Below are 20,539 nucleotides of genomic sequence, written 5' to 3'. Positions count from 1 at the left end.
TGTTTTCTTTCAGTACCTGAAATACTTCACTCCAGGCTCTTCTTGCCTTGATGGTTTGTGTTGAGAAGTCTGCCGTGATTTTGATGGGCTTTCCTTTATAGGTGATCTGTTTCTTTTCTCTAACAGCTTTTAATATTCTGAACTTTTGTTGAGTTTCTGGGATCTTGATCTCTATATGTCTGGGGGTAGATTTATTCTGATTATGATTAACTACAGTTCTATATGCTTCACTTATCTCGATGTCTGATTCTTTTACCATGCCTGGGAAATTTTCTGCTATTGTTTCTGCAAATAGTCTTTTTATGTCGTTTGTGTTGGCACCTGCTCTTTCATTAATACCTATTAATCTGACATTGTTCCTCTTTGCTTCATCTTGCGGTTGTTGAATTGTTATTTCCTGGCTCCTTGTTGTTGTTTTTTTTTGTTTGTTTGTTTGTTTTCCAGTACCGGCAGTCAAACTCATGACCTTGCGCTTGCCAGGCAGATGCTATGCCACTGAGCTAAATCCCCAGCCCCACTCCTTGTTGTTTTTAAGAGATCCCTCCTTTCATGTTCATTAGTGGCAATGCCGTCTTCAAGGTCTGAAAGTCTATGTTCAGCTTTATTCAGGTGGTTTTGCAAAGCTTTCAGTGGAGTTTTTAAGTTCCTGGATATCTGTTTGCATCTGTTTCATACCTTCTTGTTCTCTTCTATATTGTTCCCTGAAGGTTTCATTGAGTTGTCTCTGCTCTTCTATTTTCTTGTCTATGTCATCTTTGGATATATTGCACATTTCTTTCATTATTGTTGTCATTTCTTTTCTCACCTGAGACATTATTTCTGATCTGATGTCTTCTATGGCCTGAGGGAGTTGTTTCTTTACTACAGTTGCTATCATTTCAGAAACTTCAGGTGTATGACTTCCAGGCTCTTCTGTGTTGATGCCTCCTTGACTTGTTTTGGGTGGTGTGGAGGTCTGGGATTGCATTTTGCTCCTTCGTTTTGTCAGTTTTGAAGAACCAGAGACTCCCTGTACTGCAGTCTCACTGTCCTAATGTGTGTGAGTGGCAGGGCGATAGTCTGAAGATCCCCAGTGCTCAGTGTAGCTCCTGTGCTGGTGAGTGGTGGCAAGGTGGAGTCCCAGATGCTCCCGACCTTTCTTGCATTCAGTTGGCTCACAGGAGTGTGTGGGAGGGGCCGGGGAGGCTCACTGGTGTTCCTGAGACTGTCTGGGGTTCAGCCCAGCTTCCACAAGAGTAGAGGGGGATACAGGCTGAGTTCACCGAGGCTTCAGATATTGCCCAGGCCAGAACCTGCGTCCCACACTGGAAGAGGAGGGGTGAGGGTGAGCTCCCGAGGCCGCTGACTATGTTCAGGTTTCAGCTGAGCTACCAGGGAGGTGTGAGTTGTTCTGGCAGTGACCACCAAGGCCCCAGAAGTTGTCCAGGGATCCATGTACCTCACACCATAGTGGGGGAGGCCCCACAGTAGCTCACGGGGTTCCTAAAGGTGTCATTTCAGCCCAGCCCCGGAAGACATGCTATGGGTGTGGTGGGGAACCTCCTAGGCCCCAGAGGGTGCCTGAGGTTTTGCCTGCCTTGCACGCTGGTCAGGGAGGCAGAGCCCAGACTCACCGGGCTTCCTAAAGATGTCTGGGGTTCAGCCCAGCCCGGGCCCACACACTATGGGTATCATGGGTAGCCACTGAGGCCCCAGGGGGGTGCCCGAGGTTTCACCTGCCTTGCACGCTGGTCAGGGAGGCAGAGCCGACCGGGCTTCCCAAGGATGTCCCAGGTTCAGCCCAGCCCCTGCCGACACACTGTGGGTGTGGCGGTTAGCCACCGAGGCCCCAGAGGGTGCCTGAGGCTTTGCCTGCCTTGCACGCTGGTCAGGGAGGCAGAGCCCAGACTTACCGGGCTTCCCGAAGATGTCCTCAGTTCAGCCCACCCTGGGCCGACACTCTGAATTCTTTTTCTAATTTGAATAGAAACCTAAACAACAAAGCCCGACATAAACTGTAGGAATAGAAGCCCTTGCTCTAAAAGCCCCTCGGGGCTCCCAAGCAGGCATTTCCACAAACAGGACCCTTGGCTTACCAGTGGGGTGGCTGGTGGCCTGGCTTGGGGGCACCATGGGAAGGGTGCTGTCCTTATGGCTGGAGCGTCTTGGAGTCTAGAGCAAGCTTGTAGCCATGTAGGGGTGGGCATCGCCAAGCATGAGGCAGAGGGGGAGCAAGGGGGAAGGCGTAAGTATAGATAACAGGGTGTGAGTGGACAGGGGAGGGCAGGCCACCCATTCCCACTGCCTCTGCTCTGCCCTGCCCTGCCCCAGATGCGTACCGTGAGACCCGCAAGTACGACGATGTGACGGAGAAGGTGAACCTGCAGAACAACCCCGGTGCCATGGAGCACTTCCACATGAAGCTTTTCCGCGCCCAGAGGAACCTCTACATCGCCGGCTTCTCCTTGTTGCTGTCCTTGTGAGTGAGGGGTGCCCTGGGCTGGCTGGGCCACAGCTGTTTGGGCTTTGGCACCGTCTCATTTGTGTTTTGGGACTCCCAGGGGTAGCAAGTGTGGAGCCAGGAGACCCCGGCTCACCTTATCATGTGCTGTTCCCGCATAGACAAGGTGAGTGGTAGAAGGAAGGACCTTTGGGACCCAGGCATAGAGGACTGACAGTGTGGGCTCTAGGGGTTGGGGTGCTGGCCCGAGAAGCCGGAAGAAGCGTTGTGCTGTGCAGGGCTGAGGCCACCCTGCCCCGGGTGCAAAGCTGCGTTAGGAGCAGCTCCTGTGCCAAGTATGGCAAGGGTTTGGATGTTCGGAAGCCTTGGGAGCTGAGACGAGGGCTGGGAGTGGCTGTGAGATCCCAGGGTTCTGACTAGTGCTTGGAGAGAAGTGCAGATGCAGGCCGGGAAGGTTTAGAAAGGTGCTCTGCCTTGCAACCCAGGGCTGAGAAGCCAGCATCCTGGGGCGTGTCTGCTGCTGTAAGACAGTCCACAGGCTGGGTGAGTTCTGAGCAGCAAAAGTTCAGTTCTCACCGTGGGAGGCCGCAGCGGGTGTGGTGTGCGAGGGCTGCTCTCCGTGTTCTCTGGAGGAGGAGCACTGTCTTCCTGTGGCCCGAGGGCGGGAAGGGCCAGGGCTCAGGGCTGAGCCACTTCCCAGTAGGCACCACGCCTTAGTGCCACCGCAGCGGGAGGCATCGGTTTCAGCACGTGAGTCCAGGGAATGTTCAGACTGTAGAGTACCAGGCTGGGCTCGTGGTGGTCACTGCCCCACTGGTTTAGTGTCTGAGGCTCAGGACTTTCTGTGCTTCTGTCGCTGGTGCTTGTTGCTTTGCTGGGCAGTAGGATGGCCACCTGGCTAGTTCCTCTTCTCAGGCTGTCCCAGCCCGGGCTGGAGAGTGTGGGGTGTGGAGCTGGAAAAGGTAGGCATCTGCATCTGCCACTTAGATCTCTGAGTCGTTGCCATCTCTGTGTTGTCCCTGGGGCTGGAACCTAGGCGGACCTTGCACATGCTGAGCACGCACTGCCACCGAGGCTGCACCCTCAGTCTTGACGGCTTTTAAAGGGAATGTATTTGGTCCCAGCTGTCATCTGGGAGCTCGGTGTCCACAGACTTGGGAGACACTGAAGGCTGGGAGGAGTGAGGCACATAAAATAGTTGAAGTGTTTACTTTTAGTGTGCTCCAAAAGAGTACGATCTTGTCTGTGGCTGAAAGGGAAGCATACCCAGAGGGCTGGCACGCAGCATCGGGGTTCTGAGTGTGACTGAAGGGAGCCAAGCAAGGGGAGAAAACGGGGGGGTACCTGCCAGCCGAGCCCCAGAGCTGTAGCAGTAGTACTGGCAGAGCTCGGTGCAGCTCAGTGGTGAGCACTCCCCTCGCTTCTATCCGGCACTGCAAAAGGAGTTCTGGGATATGTGAAAGCCTGCCTCGAGCTCTGCACGGGGACGTGGGGTGCCTTTTTGTGGCTGTGGCAAAGAGGGGGTGGGCAGGAGGGGGCGTGAGGGCAAGAGGATTGAAGTCCCTATAGACAAGAGCCTACCAGAGTACCTGGCTTTGAGCTGACGAAATGTTTCCCATGTAGTCTGCAGATGAGCTGCACAGGGGCTCACTGACCATCCTTGGGGAGTCATGGGAGGTGGGTAGAAGACGTCCCAGGGGCAGAAGGGGCGAGGGTGCTTTCTGAGAAGGTGGGTCCCAGTGGTGCCTCCATTCCTGGAGCAGAGCCCCCACTGGGCTTGCCCACCTCTGCAGAGCTGACGCTTGGGGCCTCAGACTGTGCCTGGAGCTGAGCATGGTTCTGAGTGGTGTGCTCAGCCACCAGTGCGTCGGGTGCATCCACACATCGCCTGCATGTCACCTCTGGGAGGACTGTGAGCAGAGGGCGCATGTGCAGACCTTGGGCGGAATAGTGAGTTGTGTTAGCTGAAAGCAAAGCCCCTGGGATGAGCTTGAGGAGTAGCACCGTGAGTGGACTTGCTCGCGGGGAGACCTTCATGAAGGTACGTGCAGGTCTGCGGAGGGCAGCGTGGAAGAGGGCTTGCTGCTGGTTGCTGCTCAGTGAGTTGGTGGCGAGCAAGGGCTGAAGGACAGACAGGGCTCGGGGTGCTGGGTGAGGTGGAGCGCAGGTACCCAGAGGGAAAGCTGGGGCTGCCAAGCTACAGACGGCTTTTAGGCTGTGACTCCTGACCCTTTCCTCCGCTCCACAAGACGCCTCCAGGCCACTGCAGGGCTGACCGTGCTGTTGTACAGACTATGGGCCTCAGGGTCATTCTGCACTCAGCTTTCTTTGGCGTTTAGACATACTTCCGTGTGGCTGGTGGCCAGGGTCACATTCTGAGAAGCCAGCTGTTAGGCAGTGTTGCATGGCAGCGTCGTGAGCATACCGGCATGGACCTGGCACAGGGGAGGTGTTTGCTGTCTCAGCAGAAAAGGCTCCGGGGCTGCGGCTCAGGGTAGAGCACTTGCCTGCCACCCATTGGCCCTGGGTTATCAGGTTAATATTATCCCTTAGTTGCTATCTCCCAAATAAATGGACAGCAAAGGTTAAATAAAAGAGACAAATGAAATGATTTTAGTGTTCCAGGAGGATCAAAAACCTACTCAAGAAATTCAAGATTCTCTGGGGTTTAAGACAAAGATCTCTGGGCAGCCTGTATTTGTTTAGTTATCAAAATAAGTGAGGGGGGGATCCTGAAGAAAGGTGGGCCGGGCGTGGTGACACACATACCTGGCCTATAATCCCAGCACCTGGGAGGTTGAAGTAGGAGGATCATTGTGAGTTGGAGGACAGCCTGGGCTACAAAGAGAGCTCAAGGACAGCCTGAACTGGACAGCTGAGACCCTCTCTCAAAAAGACAAAAAAAAAAAAAAAAAGGTGGGACCCTGCCTTGAATGGCAGAGCCATCCAAGGACCTTGGAAGTCCGCTCAAGGGCTTCACCCAGGAGTGAGATGCCTGCAGCTGCAGTCTTTGTGTAGTTACTCGAGGTTGGAGCCAGGTGTCCTTAGCTGTGGCCTTGTCTTGTCCTTTGCTTCACTGGCTACTATGGGCCTCAGTCAGTTGGAACCAGTTACTCATAGAGGTTCACTTACTATGAGTCCATTGCCCATCTCTAGACAAGGGGCCTAGGCCTTGGACAAACTCAAAAGTAAACATGAAAAACCAATTGGCAAATACTAAATCCTCAGAGCTGCTTTGTAGTGGTCTCCATCACTGGGTTCCAAACCTAGCATCATGTTGATTAGAAAAGGTACCAAAAGATCAAAGCTGGGACACCTGTGTGGGATGCAGAGCTTCAATGGAGCTCGCAGGACCAGCGGTTGCCTTGGATGAGTGAACATGAAGGCCCAGGTGTTTGACCCAGACTTTATAGGTCACATAGAACTGACTAAAAGTGTTTCCCTCCAATAAGGAATTAGCCTGAGCTTACCCAAATCTTTTTTTTTTTTTAACCTTAATCTTTTACTTTGGAAACTTCTCAGTTTTCTTACTTTTTTAAAATGTGTGGTATTAGGGGTTGAACCCAGTGTCTCATGCATGCTAGACAAGTGTTCTTCCACCGAGCTATACTCCTAGCCCTTTATTTTCTTACCTTTTATTTTGAGACAGGGCCAGCATGCCTAGGCTGCGCCTTGGACTGGTAAGTCTTCCTGCCTTGGCCTTCCAAATAGCTGGGATTACAGATATGTGCCACTGTGCTCTGTTTCAGTTTTAACTTGTTGGCTCTTTTTTTTTTCCCTTCTCTTCTTTTTTTTTGAGACAGTATCTCGCTGTTTTGCTACATGGTTCAGGCTAGTGCTCTGTTGCTGAGCTACATTCCTGGCCCTGTGTTTTCAGACATTTTCTTTTTGCTTTAAACATCCAGTTGGCTTTTATTCCTGACTATAAATGGGGAATGTCTCATCTGAGGACTTAGAAAAGTGCTCAGGGCCTCTGGGCTTGGTAGCCAGAAACATGCTAGGTGAAGTGGAAACAGGGTGCAGGAGGCAGACTGACCCTTCAGAGTTCCCTGTTGACAGGCTTCTGAAGGGGCTCTTCCTGGGGTGCTTCTTCCTCTGCACTCACCTTTCCTTTTGCGTCCTCCAGCTGTGTGTTCACCACAGGCGACAGGAACCTTTCAGGGACCTCTGTCGCTGTATGGTCCGTTCTTGGTGGCTCGTGGCTGAGTGTAAAATGTACCATCTTGTGTGTAGCTGCATGAGGGTCTTTCCGTTTCTCTTCCCTCTGCCGCTGAGCTGCTCCCCACACCCTCTCTCTGAATTTTCTGACAGATGCATATCACGAGGGTGCAGGAGCACTTGTAGCTTCCTCTCTCACTTACATGCGTGGCTTGGAGTGAAGTCAGCCCTCCTTCATGCCCACAGTGTTCCGCAAAGTTTTGAGATAGGGTCTTGCTGTGTAGTTCAGGGCTGACGCAGAGGAGGGACGGCCGAGTTGGGTTTGGATGCAGTTATTTGGGGCAGGGCGTGTGGGCCTTTTGAGACAGGGTCTTGCTGTGTGGCCCAGGCTGGCCTGGAGCTCACAGATAATCCTCCTGCCTCAGCCTCAAGAATGTTGGGCTTTGGGTGCACTGTTGGCACGCCGCTCAGAGTCCTGACGCCTTTCTGTCCCTTTGACAAGGGCATAAGGCTGTAGCCTGACCAGAGATTGAATGCGTCGGGCAAGACAGCAGCTGGCTTACCTCTAAAGCCACACGCATCTTGCCTCCCTGCTCGCTGCGGCTGCAGGCCCTTGGTGAGCTACAGGTCAGCTGCGTGCTGTGCCTGCAGCTCCCTCCTGTGGCGCCATCCGGGCACGAGCTGGGTCCTGTGAGACAGCTACTGAGAAGAGGACACAGTGATTGCAGCAGTTGGTGGAACTTCCCCAGTTGTCCACAAATGATCTATTAGTCTTTTCTGAAGATTTGCCAGAAATACATATTCTACCTTAGTCGGAGGCTCACATGCTATGATGACAGCACAGAATTTCATTGCCCAGGCCAGGCTTGAACTGGGCTCAAGTGATCCTCCCGTGTTAGCATCCCAGGCAGCTAGGACCGCAGGTATGTGTCACCATGTCTGGCTGGAACTTGTGTTTTTATGTGATCTTAGCCTCAGAAATGTTCCTGTCCACACCTCCTACGTAGGCGGCCCACATGTGGCTGGCAGGAAACACATAACAAAGCCATTCTCTGCTGGTTACAGAAATTCGTTGACATAAACAGGTCTAAATAAACAAAGCCTCCCCCTAAAACACTTCAGATAATAGCAATGTGAAGTGAGATCACCTGTAGTCCTGTCCCTGCAGGTGGCTACAGATGATCATACAGATGTTACCAAACTTTTTTTTCAGACGGGGTCTTGCTGTGTAACTTAGGCTGACCTTGAACTCACTATGTAGTACAGGCTGACCTTGTACTCTCTGCGATTCTCCTGCCTCAGCCACCTGAGTGCTGGGATGACAGCCTGGTGTGTGCCACTACGCCTGGCTTGTTTCCAAACTTAAATCTTTTTTTTGTTTGTTTGTTTGTTTGTTGTTTTTTGAGCTAGGGTCGTGCTATATAGTTCAGGCTGCCCCTGAACTAACTATATAGTTCAGGCTGGCCTTGAACTTGGGGCAGTCCTCCTGCCTCAGCCTCCCGAGTGCTGGGATTACAGGCTATAGGCGTGTGTACCATGCCCGGCTGCATTTTGACCATTGTATAATAATACATTCTTAAAAGTGCTGTGTTTGTTGCTTTTACCTTGCTTTGATTAACCTTTTACCCAACCATGTATTTTAGTGATTGTTTCTCAAATGACTCACACAGGCCTTCCTCTTTTTTGTGATAATGCTGGGGATGGAACCCAGGGCCTTGTGTGCCACCACGCCTGGCCCGCCTCTTTCTCAAGGGCTGTGAGGGGCCGTCATCAGTTCAGCCAGTTCCTTTGTCAGTTGGGTGAGCTAGATGGAATTGCACTTTTTTTTGACATTGGATCTTGCTGTGTTGCCTAGGCTGCTCTTGAAGCCAGGCTCCAGTTAGCCTTCCACCTCAGCCTCCCACGTAGCTGGGACTGCAGGCGTCTGTTGTTGTGCCTTCCCAGAATATTTACTATGGAAAGGTCCAGCATCCCCCTGCTGGTCTCCAGGCTGCCCTCGCTGCACGTGTGTTCCCCGTTTCCTTTCTGATGGTTGGAGACAGCTGCCAGCACCGGGGCCCTGGCACCTCGCTGCTCTAAGGGTGGCATGGGGCCAGGAGCCTCGGCAGGACCGGATTTGCCTGGAGCTCAGCCTCTGGGGCTTGCTGGTGAGCACCTGTGTCAGGACAAGCCCCCTGGTGACCCTGTGCACCACCACCAAGCTTTCCCGGTGCTGACCTGGACCATCCCGTGTCCAAGACCCACTGGGCACCACCCAGCATGTTCCTGGATTGTGTCGTGGGCTCTGCAACCTGGGTGCAGTTCATCCAGGCCTGTACTCATTCGGTTACATGGCCCGCCTCTCCTCTTGTGCTGGATCACCATGCTAAGAAGCCCCGTGAGCATGCCTGTGGAGTGCGCCCTGCCATCCTTCCCTCAGGAGCGGCCGCTCTCAGCCACGAACACGGAGTGTGGAGTGCGGTGTAGAGAGAAATAGGCTAATCCTACTTATGGCTCTGCTTTGTTCCTGTTGTCCGTGTCCTGCTGCATGTGCCCTTTCAGACCCTGCTGCGCATTTTCAAAACAACCTCCCTGCAGCTGAGGTCAGCGGCGCACACTTGTAATCTCAGCTGCTTGGGAGGCTGAGGCGAGAGGATTGCACATTTGAGGCCAGCTTGGGCCATTCTGTGAGAACTTGGCTCCAGAAAATCAGTGACTGCAAACCAGCCTCCATTAGCCCTGTGCAGGCCTGTGTGGGTGGTCAGGGCAGGGTCGCGCTCTGTGGGGAAGGGTGCTTGTGTTAGGGCTGTCCTGGGTCGTCTGGGCTCGAGACATGGCTGAGTTTTTGCAGCAAGGGATGGAGTGAGGAGCAGGACGCGAGTGGCCCTCAGCACGCATGGTTTCACCGGGAGAACTTTAATTGCCTTCTGCTGGGTGGGCCTTTGGAAACATAGCAGGACAGAGTCAGTGAGGCTGGGCCCATGGCTGTTTCCCTGTCCTAATTCACGTGGCACTTTCTTTGTTGTTTTGTTTTGGAGAGAAAGTCTCCTATGTACCCTAGGCTAGCCTCCTGTCTTAGCTTCACTTCTGTGCTTTGGCAGAAGGCTATTACCAGACGAGCATTTCCAGCTGGCCCGACTTCAGAGCACCTGGTGGGCTGCTCTTTGTCCTGACGAGTCACCGCCAGGCTGCGGGTAGGGAGTGGCTGCAGGCTTTCCGTGTCCTACCTGTTGGCCTCGACGTTGAGAGGGTGACAGCTCCAGTCTCCCGGTTCCTCCTGTGTGTGTGTGAAGAGCAGGAAGTCATCGGGCGGTGCGTGTTCACTGCAGGAGCACCAGGCTCTGAGGGGCCGTTGCTAGGGATTAAAACCAGGGCCTAGGCACGCTAGGCAAGTGCTCCTGCCACGGAGCCACACCTCCAGATCCCATGCGTGCCCCCTCCCTCAAGAGTGAACCCAAGGCCTTTGCACTCGCTGACTTACATCCTCAGCGCTTTTTATTTATTTTGAGACAGGGTCTCCCTGAGTTGCTAAGTTGCCCAGATGAGCAAGGCTCAAACCTGTGATGCTCCTGACCAGCCTTCCAGAGTGCTGGGATTGTAGGTGTGTGCTACCGCGCCTGACTTCACGTTTGTTTGGATGATTGATTTTGAGACAGGGTCTCACTATGTGGTCTAGGCTGGCCTCGAATTCACATTGTAACCCAGACTGGCCTTGAACTCGGTGATCCTTTAGCCTCAGCTTCCCGAGTGCCAGAGTCACGGCATGCACCACCACACCAGGCTTCATGTGATATTTCAGTAAGCAAAAATAGAAAAAAAAGTCCTAAAGTGTTACTCTAACCACTCTTGACATAGACCTTCCTGGGCCCTTGTGCACTCGTTCTAATGGAAGCTACCAAGTGTTAAGCACGCTGGGTAGCAGGCATGAATTAAATTTGCCAACAGCGATTTGAGGAGGCCTCTTGAGTTCCCAGAGGCAGTTTCAGCTGTGCTAAGATTTTAGACTTAACGTGCTTTGGCCCCAGTGTGTGAGCTTTCCCCCTTGCAGAATCTCTGTGCTACTTTAGCACCACAGGGTGGAGCCCTTGTTGCTACATGTGGTCGTTTGCATTTTGCAGTTAGTTCATCCTGAGGGTTTTCCAGGACAGCCAGCCTGTGTCCAGCGTTCCGGTGTGGCCGCCAGCTTCCTATTGCTGGGCCTCCAGCCCGCCTGCTCCCTGCTTCTGCTGTGAGCAGTGTGCCAAGCCCTCTGTCAGAGTGGCCCTGTGCCGCGGCTGTCCGTGCATCTGTGCCACCTTGTGGGCGTCTCTCCCTTCTGTGTCAGAGGGTCCTACACAGGAGGTGGATAGTTGGCTGAGCGTTCCAGGAGCGCTGCAAGCTGCTCCGTGTCTTGGGGATGCAGGATGCCTGGCACAGGGAACCTGGCGGCAGGGAGGTCATGGTGGAGGTGATTGGGAGGGGTGCGGGGGTCTGAAGCTGGGCAGTGGCGGGGCCAGGTCTGGAAGGTGAGGGTGCTGGCAGATGGGAGGCCCGGTGGCTATGTCTAGAGCTGCCTGAGGGAGGGCACAGGTAGGTCGGCCAGGAGCTGTGGCCAGGGACCAGAAGCAGGCTCAAGGGGAGCAAGGTGGAGGGAAGGAGGAGCCCCAGACCTGTGCTCGAGAGAGAAGCAGGGTCAGGAGAAAGCCTGTGGGCAGCCCTGTACCAGGAGGCTGGCGTCCAGGTGTACATGGCCGCTGGGAGCGGCGGGGCCGTGGGCGGTGGCAGGAGCCTGGGATTCAGAGCCAAGGTGCTTGCTTCCACCTTTGGTTTGCGGGAGACCTGAGGCACCTTGGTGCAGTGCTTGGGCTCCTCAGCCCCTTCTTGTGCTACATGACCCCCTGCTCCTGTGTGGTCTTTATTTTTTTTTATTTTTTTATTTTTTTTTGGTTTTTCTCTGGTACCAGGAACCGAACTCACGACCTTGCGCTTGCCAGGCAAGTGCTTTGCCTCTGAGCTAAATCCCCAGCCCCTCTGTGTGGTCTTTAATGTGGTCTCACCATCTCCGGGTGTGTACACTTCAGTGTCCTTACGGGCCCCTGCAAGTTGGGGCTCAGGACACAGCCTGTGGCTCTCTTCTCGGCACCCGTGAGACTGCTGCCGGCACAGGGCCGCCACCACCTTTGCAGACCCTGCAAGAGGCTGCCCCTCTCAGCCCTTCCTGACACACTGCCTTCTTTCCACTGGCGTCCTAGCACCCAAGGCTTGACACAGTCTTAATGATGTGACAGTGGTTCTTTGCCTGGCCTCCCCTTCGCAGGAGTCAGGTGCTCAGGTCTCAGAGCCTTGCTGAGGCCTCTGCTTAGGGTGTGCTGTGCCTGCCGGTGCAGCCGGCAGTCTTCCTTGTGCTGCTTTGGGCTTCCTGTGGGGGCTACTCTGAACCCCTCCTGTGCTGCTTGCTGGCCTGCAGTACTGTCCCTGAAGGCCCAGGCACCCTCTGGCAGCTGGCATGCTCGTCTGGGAGGACGAGCTTGGCCCAGTGTGGGGAACCAAGCTCTTCCCTTTTGGGTAGGGCAGTTAGTGCCAAGGGCCTGGCACCTGAGACCAGGTGGTCTCAGACTGACGGTGACTCGTCCGACTGCCATGCTGGGGACTCGTGATTGCAAGCCAGTGTAGCAAGGCTTATGGGATGACAGTGTGTGAACACACAGGTCTGGGCCCTTCCACGGGCTGGCCACTGGGTCGGCCTGCTCTGGTGCCTCTGGGAAACAACTGGTGGGGGTCCCTTTATTTGAGGAAAAGCTTCGTGCGTGCTGTCCTGCGGGACAGATCTGAATCAGCATAGATAGAGCAACACAGTCTCCTCGCGTGGCTCTGTGAACATCTGCAGTGTGGCCTCTGTCACCAAGACCCTGAGCGCTCTACTTAGTTGCAGTTTGCATTTAGATAGCGAGTATAGTGGCCAGCACAGGTCTGGATCAGTAGTTTTCAGGTACTACCAAGCCCACCATCCAAGGGACATTTGTCACCACTGGGGATGATTTGGCTTGTCACCATGGGAGGGACTCTTGGCACCTAGCGGGCAGAAGCTGGAGGTGCTGCTGGACGTCATATGTACTTAGTAAAAATGTTGCTACTCTGTCGCTGTGCTGAGGCTCACCCTTGGCACCTGCCCCATGATGAGGCGGGGGCCCAGCGTGGGCCGTGGGAGAGACGTGCACGGAGGGTGACCGCCTCCTCACTCTGGCGGCTGCCGGGAACAAGATGGGCCACCATCTGTTTCAGTTTGAGGTTGCAACTCCCATAAGTTGTCTGACCCCCCTTGGTTGCTCCCGACCCCCACGTTACCCCGAGACTCTACTGCTTTCAACAAGCACACCAGACCCCCGAGAGGCTGGGAAGCCACCTGGGGACACCACTGCAGCTTCTGCTTCTGTGTACCTGCAGGAGGGAAGAGCGCTCCACAGTTTGGCGGAGAGGAGCTTGGGTAGGCCTGCCAGGCGAGCTGCTTGGGGCTTTTATTCTAGACTTCTTTTCCTCATCCCTGCAGGCTGCACAGGCCTTGTGTTACTACTCTACTTTGCCCCAGGGCTTTCCTGGGCATCCCCTGGCTTTTGGGTCCTTGCTAGGGCAGCTTCCTGATTCTTTCTTCAACCTCTGAGAGGGGCTGGGGATTTAGCTCAGCGGCAAAAGCGCCTGCCTGGCAAGCGCAAGGTCGTGAGTTCGGTTCCCGGTACCGGAGAAAAACCAAAAAAAACAAAAAAAAAAAAACAAAAAAAGAAAAACCTCTGAGGCATGTTCACAGGGTGTTTGTTCCCTGGCTAGCTGCACCAGCGTCTCCTGGGGTGTGGCAGCATGGAATCAGCAGGTGGCGCTGTGGCACCAGGGTTCCCTTGCACAACAGGGAGGCCAAGAGCTTGTATCATAGCCTGTGCCTGTAGGAGTGTCTGCTAACCTGCGGTGGCCACACTCAAGGGCCAGCCACAGGAGTTCGCAGGGACATACTGCTCCTTCCCCACTTCTAGTTAAGCCTGCGCAGCGGGGAGACAGGGTTGGTGACGAGCCCATGGGCGGTCTCTCCCACTTGCTATGCTTGGCCCTGCTTCTCTAGAGCCCAGAAAGAGATTCTGTTTCTCCTACCTTCTCTTGTTTACTCAACCTTTCCTAAAAGGACGATAGCCCTGCTCGGCATCCAAGAACATTTAACCCAGAAAGCCAAGTCGGGTTCAGGTATTTGGAGCTGATGTTTGTCTGCCAGGGACACATCTGGCTTTGATTATGTTCCTCCACGGGCCTTTTCCTGTGTCACTGGACGAAGTTAAGCAGGACCCCAGGCCATGCCATCGGTGGCCGCCACGTACCATTAGAAAGTTGTGTTGGCGCACACTTCAGAACGGTTACGTGGGTGACAGTCCCTAGGAGGCATAACGAATGCCAGAAAGCTACGTGGCCAGAGATGGAGGTCACAGTGGTCATGTCTGCAGGCTGGCCTGCGAAGCCTGCCCCTGCCCACTGTGCACCATGCCCAGGCCTAGAGGACTTGGCAGACCCCACGGAGAGCTGTGCGCGTGTGGGGCTAGGGGCGGTTCGGACGCGTCCCCTGTGGTGAATGCCAGGGACCCTGCTGGGAGGGACGGAGCCGGAGGAAGCAAACTGGAGACAGGCTGGAGTGGGAGTTGGCCCACAGCTCGTGCTGCTGAGTCGCCCTTCCCACGTGCCTCTCAGCTGCTGCTACGGCAGCAGCCTGACTTGCTCACCACCACGGGGTGGAAGCTACGTCTTCCCTGGGCTGGCCTATGTCTCCTCTTGCTAGGTAGGCTGGCAGGGCTTGTCTCCCTTGGGGCCAGGCCCCAGGGGGACAGGGTAGGGAGGAGAAGGGGCAGGTTTGCGCCCTGCGAGCAGCCCCCGACACGTTCCCTCACCTGTTAGAAAGTGCTTCCTGTCCTTGGCGTGGGACGAGGGTACCTGAGGCCCCTTTTCTGGGTGCCAGGCATGGGGGTGGAGCAGTGAAAGGCACAGGCTGACCTAGTGGCACCATGGCTTGGTAGGGCCGACACACGGGGCAGGATATAGAACCTGCATAGCCCTGTGGTGTGCGCCAGGCCCTCTGTGAGGGTGCCCAGAAGGTGTCTCCCAACGGGCATGGGTGGCACATCGGGAAAGGCTTTCTTGAGGGAGGTAATTGAGCTGGGGAGTGTATTCTGGGAACAGCCAGGGCTTGGTGTTACCCAGTGATGGCACCACTGCGGGCCTGGCAGTCGGGCGTGCCTTGCCTGTGGTGGACAGGACTGCCCTAGGTCACCGATAGAGAGCAGGTTCCTGCAGGTGGCTTGCCCAGAGTTGACATGCAATACCCCATGCTGTGGCTTGAGCTGAGGAGAGGACAGAGCCCGGGACAGCTCGTGTGCCACCACCATAGCCCGCATGCACCGGGTGGTTGGCGTAGATGGGAAGGGAAGGCCCGTTTGGGACAAACTGAGTTTGGAGTGTAGGGCCATCCAGGAGCCAGTGACCGGCTGTTATGCGTGAGTGTGGGCGGCAGCTGAACTCCATTGGGGTGAAAGGGGTCAGAAGAAAGCAGAAGGTTCAGAGCAGATCCTGCGGAGCTGTGGGCGTGGGGGATGGCCCAGCGAGGCAGTGGTCCAGAACCAACTTCAGGCAGGTTGGAAGCCCTGAGCCAGGCAGTGGGGGTTCTTCCCCAGAGGCCAGCTGGGGTGCCCAGCAGGTATGGAATGTCTGCAACAGTTGGCCAGAGGAGGGGAACCTGGGCCTGTGAGCCGAAGGCTGGGGTGGGGGCGGGGCTTAGTGGGGCCGGGGTTGCAAGCGGGCACTGCACAGGGCTTGGGTTGCGCTCTCTGGGCGCCCTGCAGTGGCACCAAAGAGAGTGGACCCACTCTGCTGTGTTGCCGTTGCCCCAGCACCGCCTTCCCCTTGGCAGTAGCTGTCCTCCCAGCCAGCGGCGGCCTGCCTGGGTAGCCAGGCAACAGCCCTGGGCACTCCCCAGTAGCCACCCGCTCAGCCTGCAGGGCGCAGGCAGGGAGGGCGCTCTGGTCCAGCCCGCCTGGTCCCGCCTGCCTGGTTCCCCCTGCTCTACTCTACCGGGTCCTTGTGCTGGCCCCACAGCCAGGTGGCACATACACCTCCCCCACTTCCAAGCGGAAGGAGGGGCTTCTCCCTTTGCTGCAGAATGCCCAGGGCCTGTCCCACTTGCCTCGCCTTCTGGCCATGCCCCTGTGAGTCAGGTGGGTGGCTTCTCACTGGCTCCCGCAGTGTTCGGTGGCTCTTCCACCTTCAGGGCTCGGCCCGGTGGGGGGCAGGCCAGTGGGCAGCAGGGCTGAGGCAGGGAAACCTGAGCCCTCGGCCACGCGGTCTGGGCCGCTAATTTTAGAGAGCACATGTCATTGGAAACTCTCCTCTCCTGCCAGGAATCCACAGCCCGGCTCTCCCCGTGCCACCAGGGGCCCCTGGGAACTTCTCCCCAGACCAGGAACTCTGGGGCCTCTCCACCCTGGGTGTGCAGCCCAAAAGGGGCTCTGCTGGGCCCCAAGAGCCTGGCTCAGGCTGGGTGGCGACTGTGCCCGCTCTGCTTTCCATGCTGTGTGCCCACCCAGCTCGCAGGTGGGATGGGGAGAGCTTGCTAGGGATTGGCAGGGCCAAGAGGCTGCTTTGTGTGTTCTGAGCAAGCATTTTCCTTGAGGAGCCACGGAGCAAGCAGATTTTTTCCTTTTTCCTGACCTGACTGTGTGCCATGCCTACACTGGGCCCCTTCACGGCCACCGTGCCTACCTAAGCAATCCTTGGGCCCGGGCTGTTGTCACTGCTCAGGGATGACGTCTGCCCCCAGCTGCTGCCTAAGTGCCCCTTCGCTACTTGAGACAGGCAGTGGGTGCCTGTGCCCCGGTTCTTCCTGTGTGTCCCCTCTGGCCCGTGAGGGTCTCCAGTTGAGCACTGTTGTGTGACACGGCACAGCGAGCGTGACCGGGAGCTGAGCAAGCGGCGGTTCCAACTGCGGGGCTGTGGAGGCACAGGCGCCCAAGTTGCGATTGCAGCCGTGTCTGTTTCCTGCTCTGGAGCTCAGCCACATTGCTGTACCCTGCTGAGCACCAGTTTCCTCCTCGTTAAAATGCAGGCGGTGATAGCCGCCCCTGAGGGAGATAAGAGGATTCGGCTGGCATGTCGGGAGCTCCCACACCTGTCAGCCACTGTTCTACCGAGGCATGCCTGGCCTCGCACGGTGGGGAGCAGTGCCGAGGCTTGCCTGCCACGTCCAGGCCCCAAGCAGGAGAGTGCTGACGTTCTGGGACCTCGTGGAGTCCCCGGGCTCGTGCTCCTAAGCCCCGAACATACCTCCTCTGGGTGGCCATGTGGGGGCCCCACCTTTCCCTGGTGCTGCCGGGCCCAGGCTGCAGGCAGGCAGGCAGGGACGGGAGCGGCTGAGATGAGCCTGCCAGCCAGGTTGCCCTTGCTTCTTACTTCTTCTTTCTATAAACAATTGCAGCCTGCTTAGACGCCTGGTGACTCTCATCTCCCAGCAGGCCACACTGCTGGCCTCGAATGAAGCCTTTAAGAAGCAGGCAGAGAGTGCTAGTGAGGCGGCCAAGAAGTATATGGAAGAGAATGATCAGCTCAAGAAGGTGAGCCCTGCCTGCCCAGCTCACCGTGCGATGCCTGGACTGGAGCGCCAGGCTACGTTCCCCAGGGCCTCCAAGAGAGATTGCCGCTGCCCCGGAAGCTGGGGGGCTGGAGTCCGGTGCAGGCGCAAAGGGGAAGTTGACTGTGGGAGCTCAGTGAGGGGAAGTGGGCATGGCTGCTGCTGTCCATTCCCACCCCTGGGGCCCCCGCCTTTTGGGTGAGACCCCTGTTCTCCCGCACCTGTCGTAGAAGGCTGGAGACTGGTATGTTCTTCTGCTAGGGAGCAGGTAGCGACGGGGTTGTGGGCCAGTCCTCGAAGGCTTGTCCCAGGAAACAGGGTGTGAGCCAAGCTTGGAAGGAGACAGGCGGATTGGGAGTCACAGGTGGGGCGCAGCTGGATGGACAGGGCAGGTTCGGGGTCACTGGCTGCAGCAGACAACCTGAGCCTGGGGAGGAGGGGGCGATAATGGTCACTTGGGGGTGAGTGGCAGGCAGCTCCATGTCGAGTTAGCAGATGAGGTGGTAAGCTCCTTGGAGTTGCTGAGTCTTGCTGGTGAGGAAGGAGGCAGGGCCCACAGCCAGGGTAGGCAGGGTGTGTGGCCTGTGAGCTGCAGCAGGTGGCCCTGCTGGCCCTTCCCTGGCCCTCGGCGGCCAGCCACGGCCTGGCCTTTGCTGGGAGGGAGCAGTGGCCCAGTTCCGTGTTGATGTTTCCGAAGCGGCGAGTGCCCAGGGCAGCTTGAGGAACTGCCGCTCAGGCAGGCCCGCGCTGGAGCCTTGCCTCCCTCCCGAGTGACCTGGCCCACGGCACTTTTCCTAGGTAGCTGCTGGTGACCGAGGCAAGCTGGAGACTGGGGATGCTGCGGTGAAGGCGGAGGAAGAGAACAGGAGCCTGAAAGCCGATGTGAAGAAGCTGAAGGACGAGCTGGCCATCTCCAAGCAAAGTGAGCCCCTCGAGTTCCCGTGATGAGCCTCACACACGGGCTCAAGAGCCAGGCACACAGTTTAGCGGCCTTCGCCCCTTGTGAAGCGCAGCCGTGGCCACAGCGCAGCCAGGCAGGGCGCAGGCCCAGGCAGGCCACAGAGAACCCCTGGCAGCCGCCTGCGTGCTGTGGCGGGGAGCCCCGGATGCCCTGGAGCTGAGAGCGAGGGGAGTGTCCAGAAGGGAGTGGATAGGAATTTGAGGTGGTTTTATTTTGGAAAATCTAAACCGGCTCTCCACTGGCCTCCCCGTCCCAGTCCGAGTACAGACTGTCCTCGCTTGGCACCGCACACTCTGGCTGCTGCTGCTCGCATGGTGTCCTGATCGCTGGGGCCCTCACTCTGAGCCTCCCTTAAGGTCACTCCTGCTGAGAGCCACTAGTGTTTGCTCCCCGAGGGGGACCGGAGGGGTCCTGTGTTGTTTTGCTTCATTGAGCAGTTCGATCATCTCTGGGGCAGGGGCTGCCAAGGCAGCGTGCACCGTTGAGTAGCAGGGCAATCCCACTTGACGCTGGTTTGGGGCGCTTTCCCCCGTCTTTAGCCAGTAGGGTTCCTCACTCTCATCCCAGTCCTCCCATATCTTCCTGCCTTCATTACTTGCATTATTTCCAGAGCTCGAGAAAGCTGAGAATGAGGCGTTGGCCATGCGGAAGCAGTCCGAGGGCCTCACCAAGGAGTACGACCGCCTGCTGGAGGAGCACGCCAGGCTGCAGGTCAGTGGCCGGCTCAGGGCCCCACAGTGGAGCCCTGCCGAGGCGGTGGCACCGTGCCTGGATTGCTGAGGAAGCTCCTCTGTGCTCTGGGCCTTCCCACCCTTGTGCCAGCCTCAGGGCCCTCCAGCCACCTGGGGACCTCTGCTGGCCATCTCGAGGTCCCATGGGGCTGGAGGTGATGGTCCGCAACCTGACCGGCACCCTGAATGTGGCCCAAGTCCTTAGCCTGGCTCACGCTGTGGGGTGACCAGAGGCACACGGTGGGGAAATTAGCTCGTGTAGCTTGTGTCCATAGCTGGTGACCCCAGTTTGGGCACTGTGGGGGTGGCAGGGTAGGGTAGGCCTGGCTTTTGAGAGACCTGTGGCGGGTGTACAGAGCAGGACTTGGCAGTCCCAGTTGTGTCTGGTTGCCATAGAAAAGCCAAAGCAGAGGCCCTTGCTGCTTCTCCCCCCGACGCCACCCTGCCTGGCCAGAACAGCCCTTCCCAGGCTGCCCCTGGGGTCAGGTCGGATGAGACAGTGACACACCTACTGGGCCAGCCTTCACCGCTGCTGGGGTTGCAGCTCCTCGCCTGCCCATCTGGCACCTGTGCTCAGCTGCAGGGACTGTGATGATACAGGGATGAAGGCCTGGGGGAGGAGGGGCCATCCCACCCACGGCTGGATTTTCTGTCCCTTCACAGGCCGCAGTAGACGGCCCCACGGACAAGAAGGAGTGATGCTGCCGCTTCCCCTGCCGGCTGTCAGCCTCCACCCTGCCTGCGCTTGTTGCTCCCAGGAGCCCAGCTTTTCCCTTTGAGCCTTGTCCCACTCCTCTCCACAGCGTCTAGCCTGTCCCCTCCACAGTCGCAGTCTGCCGGCACACCACTGGGGACCTGATTATCACTCATTCACTTGCCTGCCAGGCTGTGGGCTGCCTGCCCCGTGGGGAGTGTGGAGGGCACTTGTCCCTGGCCTGCATCCGAGCCCCTTAGTTCTGCCGTGTTGACGCGTTCTCTGGTCCTGCCCGAGCTCCCTGCGGCAGGCCCACTGGTTTCTCCTGCAGGCAATAAAAGTTGTTGCGATGTTCTGCGTCCTGGTCCCTGTGTATGATGAGGAGGTTGGGAAGACCCGCTGCCTTGCTCCTGCAGACCCGGGAGGAGCCCTGCTTCTGCCCTCCCCTCCCCTCCCCTCCCCTCCTCTCCACTCCCCCAGGCTGGAACAGGCCCGGCTTTATGGCTTCTGGGAGTGTTAGGCCCGTCAGCCTCCCTGGGGAACTCAGTAAACCCACAGGACTTCCTGGTGGCAGACGTGCCTGCCTCCTCTTCTCATGGGGACGAGTAGAATAGGACGGGAGAACGTGGCAGCAGGCCACCAGTCACTCCTTGCCCCACCCCCCGAAGGTTTGCCGCATGACCTCTGACTAATGCCGACGAGGAGAGGAGACTCGTCCTTGGCAGTGACCTAGCTCTGGCCCAGGGTGGGGCAGGGCTGTGGAGAGGGGTGCCGTGGCCCCGGGCACAGGTGTGCCGCTGAGCACTAGTTCACCAACCCCAGATCCTGGCGCAGGGCATGGGGAGCGGTCTGGCCGCCAGGACCTGCCCCCGGGGATGGCGCTGGCACACTTGGTGCCTCCAGGAAGCCTGGGGGGCCAGGTCAGGTCAGGTCGGGGAAGTGGGTTAGA

The 20,539-nt window shown here is 57.1% G+C and overlaps 1 protein-coding gene across 1 annotated transcript in view; it reads left to right on the top strand.

The window, feature by feature from the left end:
- Positions 1 to 19,947, top strand: part of Bcap31 (B-cell receptor-associated protein 31) — a 29,946-nt gene extending 9,999 nt beyond the window's left edge. The window contains exons 4-8 of the mRNA XM_005414141.2: positions 2,311 to 2,458; positions 17,052 to 17,187; positions 18,003 to 18,126; positions 18,776 to 18,876; positions 19,560 to 19,947. Coding sequence (XP_005414198.1) covers positions 2,311 to 2,458; positions 17,052 to 17,187; positions 18,003 to 18,126; positions 18,776 to 18,876; positions 19,560 to 19,595 — 545 coding nt within the window. The 3' untranslated portion in view covers positions 19,596 to 19,947. The remainder of the gene's footprint in view (positions 1 to 2,310; positions 2,459 to 17,051; positions 17,188 to 18,002; positions 18,127 to 18,775; positions 18,877 to 19,559) is intronic.
- The last annotated feature ends 592 nt before the right edge of the window (positions 19,948 to 20,539 follow it).

Source organism: Chinchilla lanigera, unplaced genomic scaffold, assembly GCF_000276665.1.
Source record: "Chinchilla lanigera isolate Chin_1 unplaced genomic scaffold, ChiLan1.0 scaffold00179, whole genome shotgun sequence".
Lineage (NCBI taxonomy): Eukaryota > Metazoa > Chordata > Mammalia > Rodentia > Chinchillidae > Chinchilla > Chinchilla lanigera.
This window is presented reverse-complemented; position numbering and strand designations above follow the sequence as displayed.